General features: G+C 55.6%; 1 protein-coding gene and 1 long non-coding RNA gene across 2 annotated transcripts; one reads left to right on the forward strand and one right to left on the reverse strand.

Annotated features, from left to right (window-relative positions):
* Window positions 1–1059: 1059 nt before the first annotated feature.
* Window positions 1060–4809, reverse strand: LOC140699772 (uncharacterized). The gene is made up of 3 exons (XR_012078007.1): window positions 4604–4809; window positions 3232–3296; window positions 1060–2249 (listed from the first exon to the last, which is right to left on the reverse strand). It is a non-coding gene; the product is annotated as an uncharacterized lncRNA (long non-coding RNA).
* Window positions 4810–6279: 1470 nt separating this feature from the next.
* LOC102538745 (annexin A8) lies at window positions 6280–23632 on the forward strand. The gene is made up of 12 exons (XM_072971169.1): window positions 6280–6435; window positions 11521–11611; window positions 12754–12848; window positions 14198–14311; window positions 15055–15145; window positions 15917–15996; window positions 16433–16492; window positions 16995–17088; window positions 17378–17473; window positions 19207–19265; window positions 20588–20710; window positions 23131–23632. Exons 1-12 carry the CDS (start codon window positions 6415–6417, stop codon window positions 23188–23190), a joined length of 984 nt encoding a protein of 327 aa, XP_072827270.1. The 5' UTR covers window positions 6280–6414; the 3' UTR covers window positions 23191–23632.
* The last annotated feature ends 600 nt before the right edge of the window (window positions 23633–24232 follow it).

Here is a 24232-nt window from a genome sequence, read left to right on the forward strand (position 1 = left end):
ATAAAAAACAAGGTTTTGCTGGAATGGCCCCTGTATACGTATGCAGGGATTGTCTGCTGGGCTCCCCGAGGTCACACAACTCTCACCCTTCAAAGCATTTGTACCTGGAGTTGCTCTTTCTTGGGACGCCCTCCCCCACTTATTTGTCCTGTCACTGCTTGGGCCTCGGATCTGCGTCCTGCCAACAGCAGGGACAGAGGCGGTGAAGCCTCTCCCACCCCCTCGTGGGCCTGTTCTGTCTCCGCCAGCACATGGGTCTCCCAAGCTGTTTATTAGAAGGCTTTCCCTGGCACAAAATGCCAGGCGCAGGCATTTCAGAGAAATAAGCCAATGAGAAAAGGAAGAACTAAGGAGAGTGCTTAACCCCTGTGGGCTGGGACCCAGTGGTTTGATTTGGGCCCCATTCAGAGACCAGAGCAACTGCAGGTGCTTAAAGAGGACACACACCCACTCTGTACCTCGCTCCCTGACATCCCTCAGGGAACGGGAGGCCTTGTCAACGTGTTGATTTTATTTGATTTTGTGTCGCAAGAGTAAGAGGCAGTGGTTGTGTAAATGCAGAGAATGTTAACAAGGGATGCCTGACACTTGGCTGGGAAGCCATTGTATCCATTTGCTTGGGCTGCTAAACCAGAGACGGAGTGGTTTAAACAACAGATACCTATTTTCTTACAATTCTAGAGGCTAGAAGTCCAAGATCAATGGGTCTGCCAGGCTCATTCTGAGCCCTCTCTGCTTGGCTTGTAGATGGTCATACTTTCCTTATGTCTTTGCACAGTGTTCCCTCTCTATCCATCTGTGTCCTAATCTTCTCTTCTTAAAAGGACACCCGAAAGAATAGATTAAAAAAACAAATTTCTTCTGTATAGCACAGGGAATTATAGCTTTTAATGAAAAAGAATATGAAAATGAACAACATGTATGTATATGCATGACTGAAATAGTATGCCATACACCAGAAATTGACACATTGTAACTGACTATACTTCAGTTAAAAAAAAAAAAAGATACCAATTATATTGGATGAGGGCCAACCCTTATGACCTCCCTGAAGTTAGTTACCTCTGTGAAGACCACATCTCCAGTCACACTCTGAGGTCCTGGGGGTTAGGGCTTCAACAGGTGAATTTGGGGAGGACATAGCTCGGCCCATAACAGCCGTTTATCAGCTGACACCCTCAGGAGCCCCTCTTCAAGTGGTGGGTTCTGGGGGTCAGTGGGGTCCTGGGAAAAGACTCCTACAGGCTTTGTAGATAAAGAGGCCACAGGTCCTGCTCAGCTCCATTGTTACAGACAAGTTGACAACCCCAGGCAGGTCATCCTCCCCTCAATAGAGCCCACAGCTATGTGAAGACTGGACATGAATGCGCACACAGCTGCCTGCCCTCACACACACAGTGGGGGCTCCTGAGGGGCATCTTCTGTAGGATGAGTTCCTGGAAGTCTGAGGCAATGCTGGGTCAGGACCCACTTTTGCTACAAGATCAGGAAGGACTTTGGAGACTCATCATCTCCCTTGACAGATGAAAAGCTAAGGAAGTGTGGGTGGCAGCCCCAGCTCATGATCCTTGTGGAGATTCTGGGGGCTACAGTGGCATCGAGATGCCCAGCATTTCAGCTGATGAGCCCCAAGATGACCTGGGGTTCTCAACCCAAAGGTGCAATTCCTTGTAACTGGAAATCTTGGACTTTCATTCTTTATTTCCCTGCTATCCATGGGTGGTAGGCATCCCAGGGAAGCAAACTCTAGCTCAAGGAGCAGATGGCCAGCTCTGGGAGATTCTCATCATGCTGTCAGGAGGCCATAATGGGGAAGGAGGCCAGGGGCAGGAGTCACGCCCTGGATAGGGCAAGGCTTGGGGCTGTCTCAGACTAACCCGGGGAGCCCAGAGGGCAGAAGGCACAGTGGGCTAAATGGGTATCTTCGACAGTGCCCCCTAGGGGCCTTCCTGTGGTATAGCCTCAGGTGTTAGGTGTCCAAGGGCTTGCTGAGGACAGGCTGACCAGAGGTTGGCATGATACAGTAAATTATTCCAGGAGATGGCGCTCATAGCTTACATTTCTTTACTAGTCCTGTTTAAAAATCAGTTTTAAAACATCAGGGTTAGTAAATTCATGGAACGAACACGATGGAGACTTGTCTCATCACTTAGTTGATTTCAGGCCCGCTCTGTGTCCCCTTTTATCAGGTTGTCTATGGTAACAGCTTTGTTCTTGCTTTCTGGAGGCTGGAGATATTTCTTTAAAACCTGGAGAGATGGGAGAATACTTGGCGGGGTGCGGGGACCTGCACTGCTCAAGGCCTTCAGTGCCCACTTGTCTGACCCACAGGCCTCCCACCAAATGTGCAGCGTCCTGTTACGAACAGCAGACTCCTGGCTGGGGCGGCCAGGTCGATGCCAGAGGGTGGGCCCCAGCCCCTCTGCCAGAGCCCAGCCTGCCCAGTGTCAGGGCCCCTTGTCCTGTCATTCTTCTCTCCCATCCTCCACCCTTTTCCCCATGATCATCATCTGTCCCTCATTCACTGCAGACTTGGGTACCACATTGATGCTGCCCAAAGCCCAGAGCCCACCATTATCCCAGGGAACTCCACATCCACCAGATGACCCAGCCAATGCCATCACATCGTGGCCTCCAAGTCCCTGCCCTGCAAGCCACCTCCAACCCCACACCCACATCCCATCACAGTTTCTATCTCTTTCCTTTTCGGCAAACCCCGTCTCCCCTCCTACTCACTTGCCTTGTCCTGACGGGCTCTGCCCGGCTGCAGGCCTCCAGAAATCTGGGCCCCATCAAGCCATTCCCCTCCATGCCCTGTTCATACCGCCTCAGCGTGCTCGGGCTAAACTTGGAAACCCTTTTTGATGACCCGCAAGGCTCCTCGGTATTCGCAGCCTCCACTGCTCCTTTCCCTGGTGACTCTGCAGCCCTTCTCACCCTGAACAGGCCACACCCTCCTACGTGGCCTTCCCACGTTCTAATGGGTGCCAGCTGTGTCCGTGTGCCTGCACACCCCATCTGGACAGGGACCCACACCAAGGGCATCCCTTAGCTCTGTTTTGCCTTTCTGCTCCCTCCACCCCCAGCCCCACTCCTGAGCTGACTGTGATGAGTCATCGGGGCCTGTGAGACATCACTTCCTCAGAGCAGCCGCCCAACACCGGGGCCCGGACAAGGCTGGATCCCCTGCCGTATGTTCCCACAGTATCTGCCTTCCTCTCTGCTGCTCACCTGCTTGGTGGACCATCTGTGCTCCCCTGGACCAGGGCTGCAGGTTCTGCATGGCCTGCTGTCAGCTGAGTATTGGAAACAGCAGCACCCATCACTCGTAGCGACGACGAGGGAAATGTGAGGTTGGAGATCTTGCTAACTGCCTCCCCGCCCACCCCACCCACCACACTGCGCCCCCCCACCCACCTGGGAAGAGTTAACATCTCACAAGAACTCTGGCTTGGCCTGGCTAGGTCCTGAGCGCCTCCCAGGCACCATGCCAGCTTCTGCCAGCCTGGCTGTCTTGTGTGGGCCACACAGAGCCCGCCCGAGTGGTGGGAAGGGGGTGGTCACAATGATTTCACCCATGAGGACCCAGCACAGAGGACTCAGACAGTCACTCCAGTGTGCGGCACGCTGGACCCAGCTCTGTCTGACACCCCGGCCAGGGCTCACTCAGCAGGGCCCAGGGAGCACCGTGGCCTCGGACACCCTCTTCCTGCTTGTATCTCTGACATCACCTGGCCTTCCCCAGCCAGGTGATCTGGGGAAAGAGGATCACTGTACGGGGCCAAAGCCCACAGCCAGGGCGGAGAGCCACCCACACCCACCCAGGAGTGAGGGAAAGCCCTTCACAAGGAGGAAGGAGCCACAGGGGCGGGCTACGGGCACAGGCGGGCGGGTGAGAAGTTCCAGAGTGGACGTGGGGGTAACGCAGGACAGCGGAGGCCCAGAGTGACGTGAGACCCAATGGACGATTCTAGAGTGGGGTTGTTGAGCCGAGGGGACCCTGAAAGAGCAGGTGGGGACCTCCAGGCTCTTGTCTCTGGGATGGGAAGGTACCCAGGTGATCCCAAAGGGTAGCCAAGCCTCAGAATCACCAACCAAGGGGGAAGAGTAGAGGGCACAGGGAGGAGCCAGCCCCGGGGACAGTTAGGTGGCAGAAAAGTGATGGAAAAGAGTGGCAAGCAGTGCTGGGCATCCCAGAAGCCAAGCAAGGAATGAGCTTCGACAAGAAGGTGAGGTCCTGGCGGCAGGAGCTGGTCAGGGCGGGGCCTGAGCAGAGGGCGGGAGCGCGGGCGGGAGCGCGGGCGGGAGCAGGCTGGGTTCTCCCGCGGCCTCCCGGGGGGCAGTGCGCCTGCGGGCTCTCAGAGGGCGGGCCCTGCCTGACATCTCCCTGCACCAGGCTCTGCGTCCCGTCTTGGCCTCAGAGTCCAGTGTCTCTCTCTGGGCTCTGCCCAGGGCCGCCACACTGCGGTGACCTAGCTAGGGTCATCCTCCCGACTAGGCTTTGGCCAGACCCTCCTAGAGGGTGCCCGCTCCCCAGACACTGACCCTCGTGTCATGACGTGGGCGCCCCTCCGTGAGCAGCCGGGGTCCTCAGAAAGCTCACCCGTGAGGATGCCTGAGTGCTGGCCCGCAAGGCCCCCAAGGACAGTGGGGAGTCTGGGGCCACGAGCAGGGGATTTGTCAGTCCCTGCCGCCCAAGACGGCCGCAGTCTTCCTCTTCTGGTGGCATCTCGCAATGTGGTGTGGTGACCGATCCCCAGTTCTCACGGCAGCTCTGGGCAGCGGCTGCCGCCCCGGCACAGCTGTCTCCCCGCCCCCTGCGTGCTGGCCCGGCCCCAGCCCCACCCACTCCCGCTCACAGGTCCAAAAGGAGCAGCCTGGGGACACTCTGGGTGTAGAGAAGAGAGCGCTGGAGCCAGGGTCAGGAAACCGGAGGGGACGGTTCTTACCTGTAACCCGTGTGAAATAAAATTCACATTTTACCGTAAGATGAGAAAAATGTCAACATAAAAAGTTTTCCCTCTCCTTTGACCTCCTCTCCCCAGCTGCGGTGCGTGGTGTATCTGCATCACACATCGACCAACCTTCCCCGTGGGCAGAAATATGTTCTCAACTACCAAGAGCAACATTCTCCTAGCAACGACGGGACAGCTCCTTAAAAGATAACATTCCTGCTCGACCTTGTAAGGGGCCACGATGATGCTCAGCTCTGTATTGTGTAAACAGTTGATAATACTTCATTTAACATACAGCCTTCTGTCTCAAAAAACTTACGTGAATTGACTTCTAACAGGCAGAACAGTTCTCAGACCTTTCCGAGATGCTCTTCGTAGGTTATAATACTCAAATTTCCTCCGAATAAAATTTTCCATTTCTTTCTTAGATCGACTGATGGTTTTTCGTTGACACCCTGAAAGGCTTCACTGAATGTGAAACAGTCACACCTCTGTGGGGCTGTTTTTCTCTGGGGCTCCAGGAGCAGCGGGGATGCTGGAGGCCCTGAGGGGTCTCCCCAGGATGGAGGGGCTGCCGGGGCATCTCTGAGGCACAGGTTCACCCTAAAGGGCAAATTAATGGGCGGCAAGGGGAAAGTGGTGCCAAGGAATGTTCCAGGCAGGGGCCACAGGGAGGGCAAACTCCAGAAAGGAAAAAATTAACTTCTTCCAGGCAGATTCCTCCCTCCCTTGGCAGCCAGCTTGTCCTGCAGGGCCCAGGGCAGAGCAGGCAAGTCAGAGGGGCCTGGGGGACCGTGTGGCCTCACAAAAAGTGTGACTTATGCAAATTATCTAACACTGGAGTTTCCGTTTCTTAGTATATTACATGGAACTTCCACCTGCTTCTTAGAGTTGTGGCAGAGATTGTAGGGGACAGCGTACACCAAGTGACTGAAGAGGGATCTGGGCATAGAGACCCCCAATAAGCAAAGCCTGCCATTATTGTATGCCTTTGCCAGGCCCCCTCATTGCATGATTTATTGTGGAGAAGCCGTGAAGTTAGTGGATTCCTTTTTTATAGAAATCAGGTTGAGCAAAGACCGAGTGAATAGCCATGTTTACTAAGTGGGGCTTTCAAAGGTTGGAACTCAGAATTTCCAGTCTGCGTAGCAGCCCCAGCCCAAACATTTGGCAGCGAGTGGTGTAATTCCACAGGGCAGGCCCAGGCTGGTGTCTGGGTGGGGCCTGAGGGCCACAGGAGGGACCCAGAGTCAGGCAGAGCCCAGGGGGCGGGGCAGGGCCAGGGGTGGTGCTGGGTGGGGCCTGGGGCCTACTTGCCAGTGCAACCACGCCCAACCCCGAGCACCATCTCTTCTGAGGGCGGTAGGGGCCGAGTTCGTTTGCAGAGCCTCTGGGTGGAAGGAGGGCTGACCGGTGTATCTTCATCGCCCCCGGGAAAGGCGCCGGCAAAGTGAACGAGATGGCCTGGTGGAAAGCCTGGGTGAGTGTAGAGCGAGCAGAGGCGGAGGGTGCCCGCGCGGTGATGGTCTGGAGGGAGGTCAGCTCGGGCAGCACTCTGCTGCCTGCCCGGCCGGGCACCGCACTGCCCGCCAGACTGGGGAGGAAGACGAGGAGAAACGGCTCCAGCCCTAGAGGTGTTCACGTCTAGCCGGGATGGGAACAGAGGAGATGGGCAGATAAAGGAGCCTTGAAATGCTCCCAGGAAAGCTGAGGGGCTGGGGGAGCCCAGAGGAAGGGCGCCTGCAGGGAGGGGTCAGGCTGCTAGAAGAGAGGGGGAGTCACGGTTGAGCCATATGCGCATGCGTGGTGTATGCCCATGAGTATGTGTTCCAGGAGGAATCAGGCAGATGTTCCCTTAAAGACCGAACAGTACGTGCAAAGGCTCAAAAGAGCGGGAAGCTTGGCTGTAAATAGAAGTAGGTCCCATTGGCTTGAGGGTCCTGGGGGGAAAGGTAGAGGGTAGGGGGACATGCAGGCAGAGGTAGAGGAGCAGGCAGGGCTGGGTCCCATGGAGGCATGCATGGCCGGCTAAGCAGCTCAGGCTGTACCTTAAGAGCAATGGGGAGCCATTGAAGGAGCTTGAGCTGGAGAGCAACCTGATTTGAGAGGCTGAGGTTGGAGGACGCATCCATGCCCACACCTCAGGTGATGGGAGGGTGACCTGGCCTGCAGGGACCTTGCACAGTTGAAATCCAGGAGTGAAACCTATGGGCCGAGTTAGGGAGGACAGCACACCCTGACCCCAAGTCTCTGTGTCCCAGCTGAATGAACAGATTCTCAGGAGTGTTTCATACGGGGTTGAGTCTGAGGCGGTCTCATGCTAAGGAGTTGAAAACCCAAAAGGGGGATGAAGACGATGAGCAGGTGATGTCTCCTGGGCAGGCGTGATGTCACAGGCTCTGCGCTCCTTCCTTCCCTTCATCCCCAGGGAGCCCTTGGACATCAGGGCTGCTCTTTCCATTTTTACAGATGAGGAAACTGAGGCTCATTGATATCTAGTGACTTGCTCTGTCCCAAAGTGAGCAGGCAGGGGTCTAGCATGAAACTGGATCTCTCTCTGCCCCTGCCCCTAGGCTCTCTGTGAGCCTTAGTGGGTGACCCAGGCTTATCCTAATGCAGGAAGTCTCTTTGTTACAAAAGTCACTACCCAGGGGCTCTCAGATTCAGACATACCAGGCCTGGACAGGTGGGACCAAGTGGAAGCCAGGGGCAACGTGGGGCAGCCCCAAGTCTGGCCCCGGCAAAGCAGCCAGGACAGGTCGAGGAGCCAGGGCGGCCTCCAGTTTCGTCCTGGCTGATGGGAATCTGTCTTGAGGAGGCAGACGTGGCAGGGAGAGCCCAGTGCTGGGCACTTTCCAAAGTCAGCTGCTGCCCCAGGTGGCCTGATTCTGGGCCTTGCTCCCAGTAGGGTGGGGGCGGAAACCCATCCTCGGGGCCCCACCCAGCCAGGCAGACAGAGGCCTCCTTGTAGGGACCTGGCCAACGTGGCCGGACAAGGATGACACTCACTGAGCAGCCACTGTGTGCTGCACATTCCTCTACGCCCCTCACATTCAATATCTCACCTGAGCCTCGGGCCACCTCTGCATTGCAGATACTAACATCCTTACCCACAGACGAGGAAACGGAGGTACAAGGAGGCTGAGACGGTGCCCGAGGCTGTCACACTAGTAAGCAGCAGAGCCTGGGTTAGAATCTGAGCAGCCTGGTGCCAGAGCCCAAACCCTGGGGGCCTCACCACCCACACCCATGAGAGCAAGATTCCAGGTAGACCCTACCTGGGACTGGCTGAGGTACCAGGGAAGAACAGATGACCTCTGAGGCCCTGGCCAGCCCAGGACCGGGACCAGAGCGGGATGAAAGGTCCGCTCAGGGAGGCCTGCCTGCGGGACGGGGCCCTGTCTGCACCTCTCTTGTGGAGACGAAGCTCTGTCTCCCGGGTTCCCTGGGTCAGCCCTGAGATGAGGGCAGGCCGAGGCATGGCAGCTCCAATGAGAGCTTCTCAGACACGATATAGATGTAGTCACTGACTGACTGAGTCACCTTTCCAGAGAAGACGTTCCTGTCTGGACTAGCCCACTCCACCCGGCCCAGCAGAGGCCTAGGCAGGGCCTTCTTCCAACATGGGGGCCTTAGATCAAAAATCCGGAGCCCCACCACACCATGCTGACATCCGGGGGTCTGACAGCCAGGAAACTGTCTTGTTTTCCCCTAAAACCACATCACAGGAAGGGAGACGGAGGCTTCTCCATGCAGTGAGATCACAGCCCCCGGGGGGCTATTTACAGACACGGCCACCCGAGCCCAGCCTCAGACCCGCTGAGTGGCCCGCTCCATGGTGACTGGGACACACAGCCTGGTCAGTCACTGCTGCATGGCCCCCAGAGTGTCAGCCTGGGGAAAAGAGCAGAGGGGGAGCCCCTCCTAGGAGGCCCCCAGAGCTCAGCACTGAGGTCTGAGATGATCCCACACTCCCAGATGACCTGCATTCCCTTGGGCGAGGTTTCTTTCAGTGAAGAGTTTCAGGAAAACTCAAAGTCTGGAAAAGGTTGAGTCATCGGTAGATGGAGCTTCACTTCTGAGTCAGGCTGTAGGTTCAGTCCGAGCACCGCCATTTATGCTCCAAGCCCAGCCTGTAAATGGGGCATTTGCACCTGTCTAGAGCAACAGGCAGGGCCATTGAGGAAGAGCACTGCATCCAAAGCACCTAAAGCAGCTGACGCACAGGGCCTGGCACACAGGAGGTGTTCAGATCACTGCAGGAGTAACAGCCGCTCATGACGCCACACACAAGGGAGGCAATGTATGCAAGCCCACAGCTGGGCAACATCTGGGGCCACACAGGCTCTCTGGACAAAATTTCCACAAGGAATTACTTCTAAAATTTTCTTCTGTGAAACACGGTGCTAAGAAGTAAACTAGGAAACTCTGTCACTAGGTATTTGAAATTCGATCAGAAGCTATGGAAAGACTCCTTACCTTTTACTCAAAAGAAATATCCGTACAGATATACCGTGGGTGGGAGGCTGCGCTGTATTTTCAGGATCTAACCAGGGCCTGGAAGGGAGGAGAAAGGAAGGAAGGAAGGAAGGAAGGAAGGAAGGAAGGAAGGAAGGAAGGAAAGAAGGGAGGGAGGGAGGGAGGGAGGGAGGGAGGAAGGATGGATGTGGCGACTGGAGGGGTAGTTGGGTGGTTGGATGGAGGGATGGATGGATGTGGTAGTGGGATGTCTGGGTGGAGAAGGGATGAACAGATGAATGAATTACTTGGTGGGAGGATAGATGGAAGAGAAAATCAGTGGATGTGGGGCAGATAGAAGGAGCAAATGAACAAGTGAGTGGGAGATCAAATGCAATGGGACTAAACTCTTCCATTTGAAGGATCTCTGCGTCTCCCTGAAACTCAATTCCCATCTCCAATCTTCCTCCTCTACCATTCCTCTCCCAAATCGCGTACTTAAGACGGATCATTCATTTGCACCTGAGAAACTCTGCAGGGCACACGTCTCGAGAGCCCTCAGACAAGATCTGTATTAGAGATTTGAAGTCAAGGGCCAAGGTACTTTGGTTATCCAGTTAATTCACAATTTTTAAAGCACCAAACTTTTTAATTTTTTCCCTAATCCTCTGCCTCCAAGAGCCTGTAGACTTGCAAAAGCCCTGAGCTAGCAGGATGTTCGGCTGGGTGCCCTGGCTCTCTGCCTTCTGGTAAATACCCACTTCTCAGGAAGAGGGCAGACTGAGCTCAGACCAGGCCTGACTTCCCAACCTCGTCTACACACTCCCCAGGCAGCATGTTCAGCTCTTTGAAGCCTTTCCTTTCTTGATCACTGTCCTTATAGCTTTGGAAAGGGTTGTCCCTTCTTGCTGCCAGCCAGTGGTGCTGGAGGGAGCTGGGGGTGGCCGGGCCTGCTCGGATGGCACTGGCTGGGAGAGACCCAGCCTGATTCAGAGTCCACGCCCAGGGCAGGGGCAGGGATGGGGAAGGTATTGTGGCTCTGGCTGACGCCAGCCTGTTAACCAAGGAGCCATTCTGCAGAGGAGACAAGGCAGTCCCACAGAGCTGTGAGGGGAACCAGCGATCCCTCCCAGGCAGGCTGAGCAGGCACGGTCTCTGGGTGGTGGCGGGGGTCCCCCTCAAGTATGAAATAGGTTCCCTACACAGCTGATGCCTCTGAGTGGCTGTCTCTGGGTCATCTAGCCTCACAGACCTCCTGTCGCCCCAGTAAAAACCACTGCTGGCCTCTGAAGGACACTCCCCCTCTGGTGCCCCAGCTGGTCCTCCCTTGGAGCCAGCCCCCCACATTTGGGGGTTGTTTTTAATATTTTCTTTCAAGACAATGTTCATCACAAAAATCCAGGAAATGCAAGTAAGGAGAAAACAAATGTCCAGCTGAGGATCTAAGGAGCCAGCGCCACAGAGGAGACGTGGCACAGGACTGCCGGGTGTGCGGTCCCCACGGGGCAGCTGGCCGTGGGAGACACAGGAGGGAGACGAGGCTCCCGACACTGAAGGCTGGAGTCCAGTCTCACACCCTCCTCCTGATGCCCCACAGTCAGTGTGGCGGCTCTGTAAGTGGCCGCGGTATCAGCCACCTTTGAGGCCTTCCCTCGTGCTGTCTGAGCCTGCAAGCCCCAGCTCTCCAGGGCTGGCGCTGGCGCTGAGAGCTGGGGTTCCATCGCTTAGCGTGGCCAGGTGGTGCTTACAGCTCCTCAGGAGACACCTCCTTCCAGCCTGAGGGCCGGGCTGGCAGGACAGGCCTCCCCTTGGCCGAGGGGCTAATAGGCACTGGGGGCCTCTGCAGGCCCGATGTGGAAGGGCCACGTGGCCGCTTGGTGCAACGTGGACAAAGATGCCCCTTCCTCAAGACACAGCTGCTGGAAACTAGCATATCCAGAAGCTGCGGCCTCCCAGGTGCCCCTCCTCCAGGGAGGATGGGCAGGGCCTGGATGGATGGAGGTTCCCAGCCCCTGGTCAGCAGGCGCCAAACTGGTGCTCACCCTGCTGGGATAGGCTGCAAACTGCCCTGCCTTCCGGCTTTGAGCGGGCCTGGGTTCTCTTGCAGATTGAACAGGAGGGTGTCTCGGTGAAGGGCAGCCCCCACTTCAACCCAAACCCCGACGCAGAGACCCTCTACAAAGCCATGAAGGGGATCGGTGAGTTGCCTTTCCACCGGGGCCCTGGAGAGGGGATACCAGGGGCAGCCTGGTCAGGGGTGGGGGCCTCCCCATAACCCTCTGTGGCTGACTCCTGCCACCCAGAGAATACACAGGCCCCACCTTCCCCAGCACGGGTCTATATACACCCCCAAGACCAAGGAAGGGGGGGAAGGCGGTTGTGAGTAACGGGGGTGGGGGAAGGGGGACATTTGCTGTGTGTCCCTGGGTGTCCTTGTGCAAAGGACTTCACCACACTCAGTCACAGCTTTCTCCCTCGTAAAATGGCCCCAGAAACTCTGGACCCTGCGTGTCACGGTGAATTTTGGATGGGATGATGTTGGGAGTTTTGTGGGGCTGACCTGGGCCCAGGGGGCTCCAGCCATGCAGGAGCTGCAGCTTCCCTCCATATCCCCACCCCCCGCCCCACTTAGGCGGGCCACAGGGCCGGCTCCATCCTGTCTCCAGCATCTGCATTCCTGTGAGCCTGAAAGGGCTAGCCAGGAGCCTTGGGGATTAGGGGATTTGGGTAGCCTGGCCCAGACAGCCCTCCTGTCAGATTTACAACCCCAGGCAGGATTTACCCTCTAACTGGCTCCGACTGGTGAATTGGGGCATTAACAAAAACTGCCATTCCCAGATGAGCTTAGAAAGCATGTTCAGCCCTCGATATCCTGTGAAATCTTTACCATCATCTCCATTTTCCAAAGGGAAAAACGGAGACTTGGGGAGATGAGGCTTCTAGCCACCCAGCTCCTGGGCCAGGGCTCAGAGCCAGTTTTCTGGCCCCTCCGACCTGATCTTCCCCCAGGGCCACCAGCACAAGGCAGGTCAGGGCAGGAGGTCCCGCCTGAGCTCCAAAGGCCCTGGGTGATGTTCAGGGGCTATCAGATGACCAGAGGGTCCTCAGTGTTCATCGCTGTGAGCATGGGTCTAGGCCGCGCCCCAACATTGTGCGGGTGGCAGGGTGGACAGAATTATTTCCTGACTGTCTTGTCTACACCATGAAAATCATCAGGTTTTGGAGATCTTCAGATGGTGTGTCCCCACTGCTTGGCCATCAAGCAGCTGCCCTCCCTCCTCCCCAGCCCTCATTCGCCCCCCCGGGGGCAGTGGGGGTGCTCACGCTGTGCACCCTGCAGGCACCAACGAGCAGGCCATCATCGACGTGCTCACGAAGAGAAGCAACGCGCAGCGGCAGGAGATCGCCAAGTCCTTCAAGGCTCAGTTTGGCAAGGTAAATGGGGGCCTGTGTGCTTGGGGGGGGGCCGTGGGGACTGCTGCTGCCAAAAACAGCCGGGGACGCAGCCCCACTCTGGACCAGGCCCTTGTCCAGAGCCCAGCCCGCTGGCAACATAGGGTAAATGGGACACATTCACACTAAAAAAATGATGTACTTTTTCTGTGAAAATCATATTTCACTCACCATCCTGTGTTTTATCTGGAAGACTTTCTGATGGCCCTCCACGGCCCCAGCTTGGTCCCACTTTCTGTCATCTGGCCCAGCCTTCCTTTCCCACCTTCTCTTTCACTTGCTCTGCTGTATTTGCTCCATGGCCCCATCCCTGAGCTGTCTCCCTCCCTCTGTACTTTGCTGGTCCTGTTCCCTGAGCCTGGAATGCCCTCCTCTCTCCCACATGCCAGAGACGCAGGCTGTGCCACTCTGTGCTGTGCCACGGGGCTGTCTCCCTGCGTTGGAGCTGCCACACCGGCCCCTCCTCCTTCGTGCCCTGCGGGAACTCCAAGGGCTGGGAGCACACAGCCTGGACCCTTTGCCCCTCCTCCCACCACCCACAGGACAGAGCCAGGCATCGGCGTGCTGGGTAAACACGGGAATAAATGTGCGCAGAGTGTGGTGGCCAGAAGCCTCCATCAGTGCACATTGATTATGTGGAGATTTAATCCAGGAAGATGAGTGATGAAGCCTAAACACTCCGTGGAGGAAATCAATGTGCTTTTCTAAAAAAAAAAAAAAAATTCTCTCTCTTAATCTTCACAACTATGGATTATTCTCTGCATTCAATACTGGAGGAAACTGATGTTCTGAGAGGTGGAGGATGTTGCCTAAGATTCCAGGGCCTGTCAGCAACAAGGCTGGGATTTAAATCCAGGTCTGACAGGTCCCCTGGTCCTTCACTGTGCTGTGCAGGGGGATCAGCTGGGTCTTGTGGCTTCTCCTTCTCTTGGAAGCAGACACACGTGAGATAGGTTCCTTAATTCATTCCTCGCATTCATTGAGTGCCTATGGGCTCAGTGACAGGGATTTGATGGCGGGCAATGACAAGCTTGTATCTTGGGCTTATGGCGTGCCCAGCACCGCCCTGGAAGCAGAGCTGAGCCACACACATCTCTCCGCCAATCCCCTAAGCGATGGTGTACAGCGGGAGCACTGCGGTCTCCACTTCACGGGACGGGGTAACGATGCTTAGAGAGGCTGAGTTGCTGGTCCCAGAAACCCCAGCCGCCCCCGCACGGCAGAGCGCACGTGGGGATCCAGCCAGAGCCCCCGGGCCCCCGTCGCCACCTGCTGCCTGCACTCCTGCGGGCGCAGTGTCAGAGCATCACCCCTCCTTGCTCCTGCCCTAGGACCTCACCGAGACCCTGAAGTCGGAGCTCAGCGGCAAGTTCGAGAGGCTCATCATAGCCCTCATGTACCCTCCATACAGATACGAAGCCAAGGAGCTGTACGACGCCATGAAGGTAACCAAGCACGTGGTGGGGAGGAGGGGCGGGAGACACTCACAAGGACTCGGTGGGGGAGCGACGCTGGGACCCCTTTTCCAAGAAAGCCTGGCTCTGGGATCTCCAAGCACCCTGTTTGGAATGAGCCCAGCGAGCTTGTAGCCTGCAGCTCAGACTGCTGCCAAACAGACTGGCCTCCACTGTCGTGCGGCCATGGTGAGGCCAAAATCATTCCTTCCCAGGTCACTGCAAGACCAAGGTGTACAGGAACTAGGAGCCAGCCTCTGCAGTCTTGGGCCTGGTCCCCTGGCTTCTAGTTACTTCCCACGGTTCCTTTCGCATTCGCAGATGGTTAAGAGGGAGTCAGAACCCAGTGACAATAATCATCTCCATTGAAAGGACACTCACTGTGTGGGCCGACGGGCATTTTACGTCTATTATCCCTGCTCCACCTGCAGGGGGGGTGGGGGCTTGTTACCCCCGTGTCCTGCTGAGGACCCTTAGGCTCACAGTGGTGGAGGGACCTGTTCGAGACCACCCAGCTACGGAGGCTCAAGCTGAGACCTAGCTTTCCCATCACACCCCTTGGCCACGGTGTCCACCACTGGAGACAGACGCACGTGACTTCCCTGGTAACATCCTCCAGCAGAGGCCCCCATCCGAGTCGGGCAGAGCAGTGACTGGTTCTTCCCTTTGCCTGTTGCCGTGGGCAGAGCAGGAGGGCACAGGCAGTACTCTGCAGCAGAGGTTTTTACCCACAGGGCTTAGGAACCAAAGAGGGCGTCATCATCGAAATCCTGGCCTCTCGGACCAAGAACCAGCTGCGGGAGATAATGAAGGCGTATGAGGAAGGTAAGGGGCCTGCCGAGAGGGAGGGCGCGGGACCCCGAGGTAAAGGCTAGCTTGGGAATGGCCACGAGCTTTGGCAGCCTAGCAGGGACCAGGGACAAGCAGTGGACTGGCCCCATTGGAAAGGACCCTTTCTGGGCTTTTCCAGACATGGATGTTGAGTGCCTACTGTGTGTCAAGTCCCGTGCCTGACAATGAGACTGGATATGATTCAGGCGCTGTCTCTCATCTCCCTAAGCCCACGGGCTGCTGGGGGGAAAGGCAGGCACCCCCTAACTCTCTGCCCCTTGAGAACGTGGCAGTGCTGAGGGGCACAAGCTGTGTCAGCAGTGGATGGGGCTGGCTCCCTCCCGGCCAGGCACAGGCAGCCGAGGGGACCATGCAGGGGCCCATTGCAGTGGGGAGTGCAGAGCACAGACCAGCTTCCGTGGAGTCTCTGGGACGCAAGGCAAAGCCCATCCTCCAGGAGGCCTGCCTGGTGGGGAGCCTGCCCGAAGGGTCTGGCTTTGTAATGAAATGGAGCTCAACTGGCAGCCCCCGGCTCTCTGGCCTGGCCCATCTTTGTGCTTTGGGCTTGGCTGCCAATCCCCGTTGCTTCCTCCCTCTGAACAGCCACCACGGGATGCAACCTCAGCCTCTCAGACGCCTGGGCAGGCAAACCTTCCCCACGGCAAGGACTTGTCCTTCCTGGAGGCTTTAGTGGGGAGACGTGTGGGAAAGAGGGCGGGGAGGAGGAGAGCTGGGCTGAGCCTCATGGTTCTGTTTGCCCTGCAGACTATGGGTCCAGCCTGGAGGAAGCCATCCAAGCAGACACCAGTGGCTACCTGGAGAGGATCCTGGTGTGCCTCCTGCAGGTATCCCAGGCTCCTGGAGCCCCTTGTCTGGGGAATCCCAGCAGCTCCCCCCCGGGCAGGGCTGCTGGGGTGCGGTGGGGTAGGGGCAAGGCGGTTGTGGCCCGGGCTCACTGGGTACCTCCCGGTGTGGCTGGAGGGTCCTCGGTGCAGGGCCCCCGCGCCTCTCCTGACTCAGCCACAGAGGGCACCCGGGAAGTGGGAGGAGGCCGGTCACTGAGCAGGTCCTTCTCGCCAGGCCCCAGGCCAGACACTTCACTCACCTTAGTTCACTGAACCCCCCAGCTCTCTACGAGGCGTCCCTAACTCCTCTCATTTTTCAGATGAGAGAGTTGAGACCTGGAGAGGATAACTGTCTGCCCTCTTGCCCGACTCTGCCCTCTGCCCCAGTGGCTCCGCTCAGGCTTCCGCCTTACGAAGCCACCTCTTCTGTTCCCAGGGCAGCAGGGATGACTTGAGCGGCTTCGTGGACCCAGGACTGGCCCTCCAAGATGCACAGGTGGGGGGGTCTCCCTCAGCAGCTTTCACCCTGCTGGCCACCTGGCCCCACCCTCTGCCATCTAGACCCAGGGGGCTGGTGCCTCACCCAGCCCCTCTGCCCGTGGGGGGCTTCTCTGATGCTAGGCTGGAACCCAGCTCAACTCTCTGCAGACTTTGACCATCTGGTGTCTATAGAGGAAAGTGAGGGTGTAGAGGAGGAAGGAGACTGATTTGGGTGGGGTCCGCTGAAGCTCTGCCCTGGCAGGAGCAACCTACGAACCCAGGGACCCTGGGGCTCTGAGGCCCAGATGCGTGCAATCAGCTTTCCATAGGTCTGCCTGCTGGCAGAGAGCTTAGAGGTGCCCAGAGGCAGAGCCTAGTATCAAGAAGAGAACTTAACCAGGGATAGCGGGCTCCTGTCAAAAATCAGAGGAGCATGCCGACCTGGGAGGGTGGACGAGGGACCATCCTTCACCCGCTTGCTCACCTTCACTGGCTTGTTGTGGGTGTCCCAATGCCAGGATCTGTACGCAGCCGGGGAGAAGATTTGCGGGACTGATGAGATGAAATTCATCACCATCCTGTGCACACGCAGTGCCACACACCTGATGAGAGGTACCGGGGAAGGGAGGCAGGGAGGCACTGTCAGGTGGGACCTGGTAGGGGAAGGGGGCGGGTGGAGGCACTCTGGCCACAGGGCCTCTCCCTTCACACTGAATAGCCAGTGTGTGGCCTTGTCAAGTCACGGAGTTGAAGAGAGAGCCAGGGAGCCCTGCATCCTTTCCCCGACAACCAACTGGAGGTCAGGGTGGTGCACTGATGTGGAGTCTCTGATCTGAGATGCTGGTGAGGGCGGGTCACACTGAGATGCGCATGTCCCCTAAGAGAAGGCCTCTCTCCACAGTGTTTGAGGAGTATGAGAAAATCGCCAACAAGAGCATTGAGGACAGCATCAAGAGTGAGACCCACGGCTCGCTGGAGGAGGCCATGCTCACAGTGGGTGAGAGACGGAGCCCCGTGCTCAGACTCACGTGTGTCCGCCGGCCCCGGGGCGCTGTGATGGGACAGCGCCAAAGGCAAAGGGCCCAGGGTGCAGCAGCAAGAGACGGGATCCCCATGTTCACCTTCAAGGTGAACCTCCACTCCAGCCCCCACTCTCAGCATGGACCCTTCACCCAGGACACGGGAAGTCTAGTGGGGGTGGGGGGGACACTAGTGTCCTCAGTGAGCTGTGTCCTGCCAGATTGTTCTCTGGGCTGCTCACACAGTGCCCATTGCTGTGTGTAGCCGTGTGTGTACGTGTGTGCGTGAAGTACGTGAGACCGTGTAGTGCGTGAGTGTGTGTACGTACGCACACGTGTGCAGGATCGTGCCAGGCCCAGGACCTCTGCTCACTCACGGCAGCCACACAGAGAACGTTCTGGTTCTGACTGTGAAGCCCTGAAGAACTCACCTGTCTGGGTCTTTAGCCAGGGCTCCGGTCCCCGCCTCAGCTGCTGATTGAAGAAATGACGATGTGCAATTGGTCCAAAGTGAGGGATTGGTGGTCTGATGCTGGGGAACGCTGAGAATCTTCCCCAAACCATGAGGTCAGGTTCATGTAGGAGGACCCATTCCAGAGCACATCCTGGGGTCCAGAGCTGGGGTGACAGGGAGAGGAGTCAGTGCAGAGTGAAGAACTGAGCCCCAGGGCAGGGAGACTTCCCTCCTCCATCCCAAGATGGAGCCAAGGTCACCTCCACACCAGAAGGTCCCCCATTTGGTGCCGAGCAGCCAGGAAGCCAGGAGAGCTGCACCGTGTGTCCCAGTCTCCAGGGTGAACTGGGATATCTGACACTCCCCAGCCGCCTTTGCCATGATAAATCCAGTCTGTGTGAGCATCTAAGCATGCCCCCCACTCCAGTCCCAGCTTCCAAAGGCAGCCCCTGGATCCAATTTAAACTCCTGAATAACATCTTCAGGCAGGAAAAAGTGAAGCCATGTGGTGCCCTCGGGTGCTGGGCGCTTCCTGTCTTTCTCCTCGAAGACTCCCATTACTCATTCCACAGGCGAGGACAGAGCAGGACAGGGAAGTCAAGTCACAAGGGCACACGGTGCCATCAGGTGGGGTCTGAACTCATGCCTACCCCCCTCCAAGCCCTCACTCTTTCTGCCGCCTGGGTTAAAATGCCAACCTCCCCACCCGGACACCGAGTCTCTGAAACACTGTGCATGAAGACGAGCCTGAGACCAGACGCCCGGGCACCTGCGTGTTCTGGGGCCCAGACCCACCCGTCACAGGGGAACTCAAGCTGCAGGGGCCCTCTGCTAAGTGACATATAAAGCGGGCACTTAGAGGCCAGTGGTCATCATGACAGTGGCTCCTCCCCGGAGCTGAGTGGCTGGACTCCTGGGGAAGCCGGCTCTGGAATGTAAAAGCCCAGGAGCTCCCCTGGGTGGAGCGGTGCTCTGACGGGCCAGCCTGGCCCCGTGCGCCCCAGTGTGTCCCACGCCGCGCCCTTCTGTCTGCCTGCTCTGGGCTTCGCACCCGTATCCAGTGCCCAAGGCCTCCTTCCCTGCCCCACCTCTCCTGACACAAAGCCTCTCATTTTAAGATGAGGCAGGGCACAGATAAGTAGGCTAGGACTTGCACAATGCTAACCTTTAAGATTCGAGGCAAGACTTAAATAAATAAACACATACACAGTGCCGCTGACAACCTCTGGTTGCTAACACAACTTTCCTGTTTGCCAGTTAAATGCACCCGGAACCTCCACAGTTACTTTGCGGAGCGACTTTACTACGCCATGAAGGTGACTGATCTGTCTGCTGTGCGCCTTAACCCCGACCCTACACGGCACCAACGGCAAAGCCAGGATGCTCAGAGCCACCACCCAAGTCTTCGACACTTGGGTCTCCTCTTATCCCAGCCTGTCGTGGGTCAGAATAGTTTTAGTTCTCAGAGGGCACATCGAGGCTGGAGAGGGGAAGCCGCATCTCCTGAAGGCTGGCTGTGAGCAGGTGTATTCACAGGTGTTCATTGCGCTGAACTTTTACAACAACCCTGTGAGACCCATGTCGTAACTGCCCTCCTAGAGATGGTGAAACCAAGGCTTGCGGTCCAAGGTCACGCAGCTGGGAAGTAATAGAGCCTTGATTTGAGCCCAAGCCACTGCAATTGTCCTTTTTATGTATAATTTTATTTATGTGTAATTGTCCATGTGGCCTCCTTGAGAAAGCCCAGGTCAAGATTGCCAGGAGGTTAAGGCACCCTTTGAGCAGACACATTCAGAGGGGGATGGCCACACATGACAACTCAACTTTCGTGCGTGTGTCCAGCTGCCGGTCTAGGGTCGCCTGCTGTCCGAAAGCCTGCACTAGCTGCTCAGACGTATGTTCAAAACACTCGTATCAAGTTGAGGTTCTGGTTCCACTAGAACCACAGTGGAAAACAGACAGTCAGACAAATTCCCCGGGACTAAAGTTGGTGCCCACCTTCTGTGATTGATGGTTGCTAACATCACCTAAAGTCGGAACCCCAAGGTCTCTGGCTACATCTGGCCAGGAAATGACAGAGGGTGTGGGATCCCCTTGGCCACGTGGCTCCCTCTGACATGAGAGCATCCAAGGATAAAAGTGAGCAGGAAGGTCCTGCATGTGGGTTGGCCAGTTAAGCTGATTTCATGATGTTGCTGCCCTAGGAAGAGGTCTTACTCCTGGAGCTGTGAGCATTTTGTGTCTAGAATCTGATGTGGCCAATCACACGCTGCAATTTGGGGGCATTTGGCTCCTAATAAGGGAGACACATGGGCAGTGAGTGAGAGGAGATCAAGGGATCCCTTAGCGCATCCCTCTCAGTGCTTCACTGCTAAAGCAGGGGCTCATTCCTGCATCTCCACCCTCTGTGGAAGCCCCGGGACCCAACATAGGTCTGTCCATCATCACAGAGATGGACAAAGGCACACGGTGATGGTTGGGGGGAGGGTATAGCTCAGTGGTAAAGTGCATGCTTAGCATGCACGAAGTCCTGGGTTCAAAAACAAGTAAATAGATAAATAAACCTCATTACCACCACCCCACCGAAAAAAAAGGAAAAAAACAAAGAAGTGATGGTTGATTGCTGTGTCTTATCCAGGGAGCAGGGACTCGGGATGGGACCCTGATAAGAAACATCGTTTCAAGGAGTGAGATTGACTTAAATCTCATCAAGCGTCAGTTCAACAAGATGTACGGCAAGACCCTCAGCAGCATGATCATGGTAAGCCACGAGTTCCCAGTTCTCCCAATTCTAACACCAGTTTGAAACAGAGACCTTACTGGGAAACCTGAATCCTGCAACTAATGTCCTAAGTCACAGGTGCCCATCCCTTCCCAGTGGGCATCAGACCCTTGCATTGCTACGTGGTGTGTGCAGGGGTCAGCAAGGAGGTGGGTGCGGCTAGAGCCTGGTGGGGAGTGGAGGCCCCTGTACATTTCACACAGAAGGTTAGCTTTGCCTTTGACTTACTGTTGCCCCTCTGAAAATGACACACTGAATCATCAAGAGTCAGTGAGAGCAGATAGTTTGGTAGGAATCGAGGCGTGGCAGTCCCATCCAGATTTAAGTAGTTCTAGCAGCAAAGTTTTACGGAGATAAATCAGATGGGCTCCAGTGGGTTGCCTAACTTGATTCCAATTAGTGAAAGTTCTGGAGCTGAGAAAACGCAGAGTGATTATCACTTCCCGAGAAATAGCTCTCCCGGACATTGATGCCAATTGAGACCTTGACAGTTTCATTACCAGAAGTCAAGTCATGAGAAACACATCCCTAAGTCTTCACTGGCTATTAAGTCAGGTCTCTAGTCATTCTACAAACATCTACTGTTCACTACACTTTCTGAGAAACACATAGCTTACCGTATGTTAAAAAGACATTTCTGCTTTAAGATATTTCCAAATGGCCCAGTAGGTAGGTGGGGGTGGGAAGGGTGGAAATTATTCTTGGTTTTGTTTTAGGAGGGCTGGGTGAAAATCAGCGGAGGCTACAGCTGTGTCACTCAAAGGGCTGGCTTTCCCAACACTTAGTCCCAGCCAGTGTCACAAATTCCTACAACCCCACGTGGTTTCTGAGGCATCAGGAAGATTTCTGTTCCTTCTCGCCAATCCAGTTAGGTGGAGCCACAGTCAGACTCCAGAAGGACAAAAGCACTGCTGGGTAAAAATGATTACTTTTGACCCAACTAACATGTAGACCTCATTATGGAGAGAGATGTATTAGGCTAATTAGTGCATAATCACTAATACAGCGCCTTATTTAAACCTACATGAAGCCCACCCTCTTAGGTTTTACCTAAAGTTTACCTAAAGAGAGAATTTCCTAGGAACCGTGAGTAAGTTGACCAAATATTTTCTTTTTAGCATAGACCACCCCCTGTAGACGTCATCAAAGCAAAAATGATTTCCAACAGCGATACCAGCATTAAAAACTCTGGCCTAGAAATTAATAGAAAAATGTATAAAAATCCCATTATAACTTTATACTCATATATTTGAGAGGGTAGACAAAATGAATGGCTTTTTTAAAAAACCATATTACAAAAACCTTTTGGGAAGTAGTGAAAAAAAGAAAAAAGATATTTAAAATCTCCAAGAAAATTTCAGGCACCAATGAGTTTATGAGCAAATTTGACAGAACAGTCAAGGAATTAGATAATTTCCATGAGACATAAACTGCTGTAGAGAATAGAAAGGTGGATCTAGTCCCCAGCCCTCGCACTTACTCACCGAGTGGCCTTGAAGAAACCCCGTACCCTCTCATGGTCCCATTTTCCTCAACCACATAGAAAGGGAGCTTTCCTGTTCCCCCGGCTCTGTGTGTAGATCCTTGGCTGGCCAGTCCTATCAGGACCTGCCTAATAGCTGGGGGGGCCTGGGAGACCACAGAAAGGGGTTCAGCCACTCGACCTCTGGGGTCTGCCCTACTGGCGACCAACGTCACTTGACCCCTACGTGAGCCAGCTGCTATGCAGTCAAGCTCATGTTTTTCCTGCTATTTAACTCTCGCCACATCTCAGCAAGGTTCATATCATCATCAATGTCATATCATAAATGAGTCTGAGTCTCAGAGTGACGATGAGGCTTGACTCAGCCACGGGGTCCGTGAGTGATGGAGCTGTGATCCAGGTTCTGCGTGGGCTCAGAGCCCAGGCTCTCTCTACCGCACCCTCCACCTACAGGTTGGGAACTGGGCACCCTGCTTTCAGCCTCTGTTCTCAGATCTGCAATAACAGGTGTTGAATGAATGATGGATCATGTTGAATAAATGAATGGTTGGGTGCACCTGGGTCTTGAATGAAACATGGGGGTGCCCCCTGGGGCAGCGGATGGGGTAAAGGGGCACCAAAATGCCCATCTCGCTCAAGAGCAGAACTGTCTCTGTGACTCATTGGCCACAGTGAGCCCCCCTGCAGTTAGTAAGAGAATCAAAAGGAGACACAAAGGAACAGCCTGAAATGGCAAACAAGGAGAGATGGGTGACCCAGTGTGGGGCCTGTGGCGTAGGGCCTAGGAAGTGCCAAGCCTTCCTGCAAGAAGCATCACTCTTAGGAATAAGAGCAGCTGCTCCCGATGGAGAGGACTCCAAGCCAGGCCACTGCCACAACCACTGCCTTCTAACTCTCATGTCCCTCCTGTCCCCAGGAAGACACCAGTGGCGACTACAAGAACGCCCTGCTGAACCTGGTGGGCAACGACCTCTGAAGGCTCAGAAGGACAAGCGCAAAGGCCAAGAAGGCGGAGGCGTTGGATCCTGCTTGCTGAAACTTGGCCGTGGATCGGGGTGGGGGTGGGGGGGAGCCAGAGCACGCCCTTCAGTCTTCTATCTCCCAGCTTCCAGTGTTTTCCAGCCAGTTCCTCTGACCCAGGGGGAAGGGTCAGCCTGGGGCTCCTACCTCCGCCGAACTCCCAAGTCAATTTCAGGTGTGAACACACGGCCAGTATCTCAGCACAGATCTGGCCTGACAAGTGCCTCCGCCTGAAGGGTCTGCAGGTGCTGGGCCTCACTTCTTCCTTCCTGCACAGAAGCTTCCTCAGCCTGGGCCACAGAGTCCCCTCGGCGCAAGCTACAGAGAAACTCAGCCCCACCCTCATCTACTGATCTGGATCTGCAGAGAAGGGACCAGGGAACGTGGAATTTTGATAAGTCTCAGGAGGATGGTATAGCTCAGTGGTAGAGTGCACGCTTAGCATGTGCGGGGTCCTGAGTTCAATCCCCAGTTCCTCCATTTAAAAAAATTAAAAATTAATAAATAAACAAACCTAATTACCTACCCTCTCCCCCCTCCCAAGAAAAAAGCTAAAAAAAATTGTTTTAGTAAGTTTCTCGGCTGAGATATTTCTCTTTCAGGCAACCAGAGAAGGTTGTGAGAGCCCATTTGTCTCACAGCACGTACTTGTGGGCAGCTGAGAAAGGAACACGTATATCCAGGCCAGCTGGGCTATCACTAACATTTGTTCACCGGCTTCATCTGAGATGCCAGGCTAGAGGTGGGAGAAAAATGCTCTCGCCATCCTGCCAACAGAGAAAGCTGCAGCTCAGTGTCCTGACCCAAGGACACCGCGTCCTAAGAGGCCCGGGCTTCTCTGGTCCTCGATCACATTAGCCGTTTTTCCTTCCATGACACAAGCCTGGAACATCTCTAATCCTGATCGAATCCTGCAACAGCAACTGGTTAGAGGAGAAGCTGAGGTGCCTGTGTTGTGCTTTCCAGAATAATAAAGATTTGTACATTGGAATCTAAGT

The sequence above is a fragment of the Vicugna pacos genome, chromosome 11 (assembly GCF_048564905.1).
Source record: "Vicugna pacos chromosome 11, VicPac4, whole genome shotgun sequence".
Lineage (NCBI taxonomy): Eukaryota > Metazoa > Chordata > Mammalia > Artiodactyla > Camelidae > Vicugna > Vicugna pacos.

What these genes read in the sequence shown, in the direction of transcription:
- LOC102538745 (XM_072971169.1), top strand. Translation starts at nt 6,415, where the DNA reads ATGGCCTGGTGGAAAGCCTGG. An exon ending in TGGCCTGGTGGAAAGCCTGG is followed by an intron (nt 6,436 to 11,520) that starts GTGAGTGTAGAG and finishes GTTCTCTTGCAG; the next exon opens with ATTGAACAGGAGGGTGTCTC. An exon ending in CAAAGCCATGAAGGGGATCG is followed by an intron (nt 11,612 to 12,753) that starts GTGAGTTGCCTT and finishes TGCACCCTGCAG; the next exon opens with GCACCAACGAGCAGGCCATC.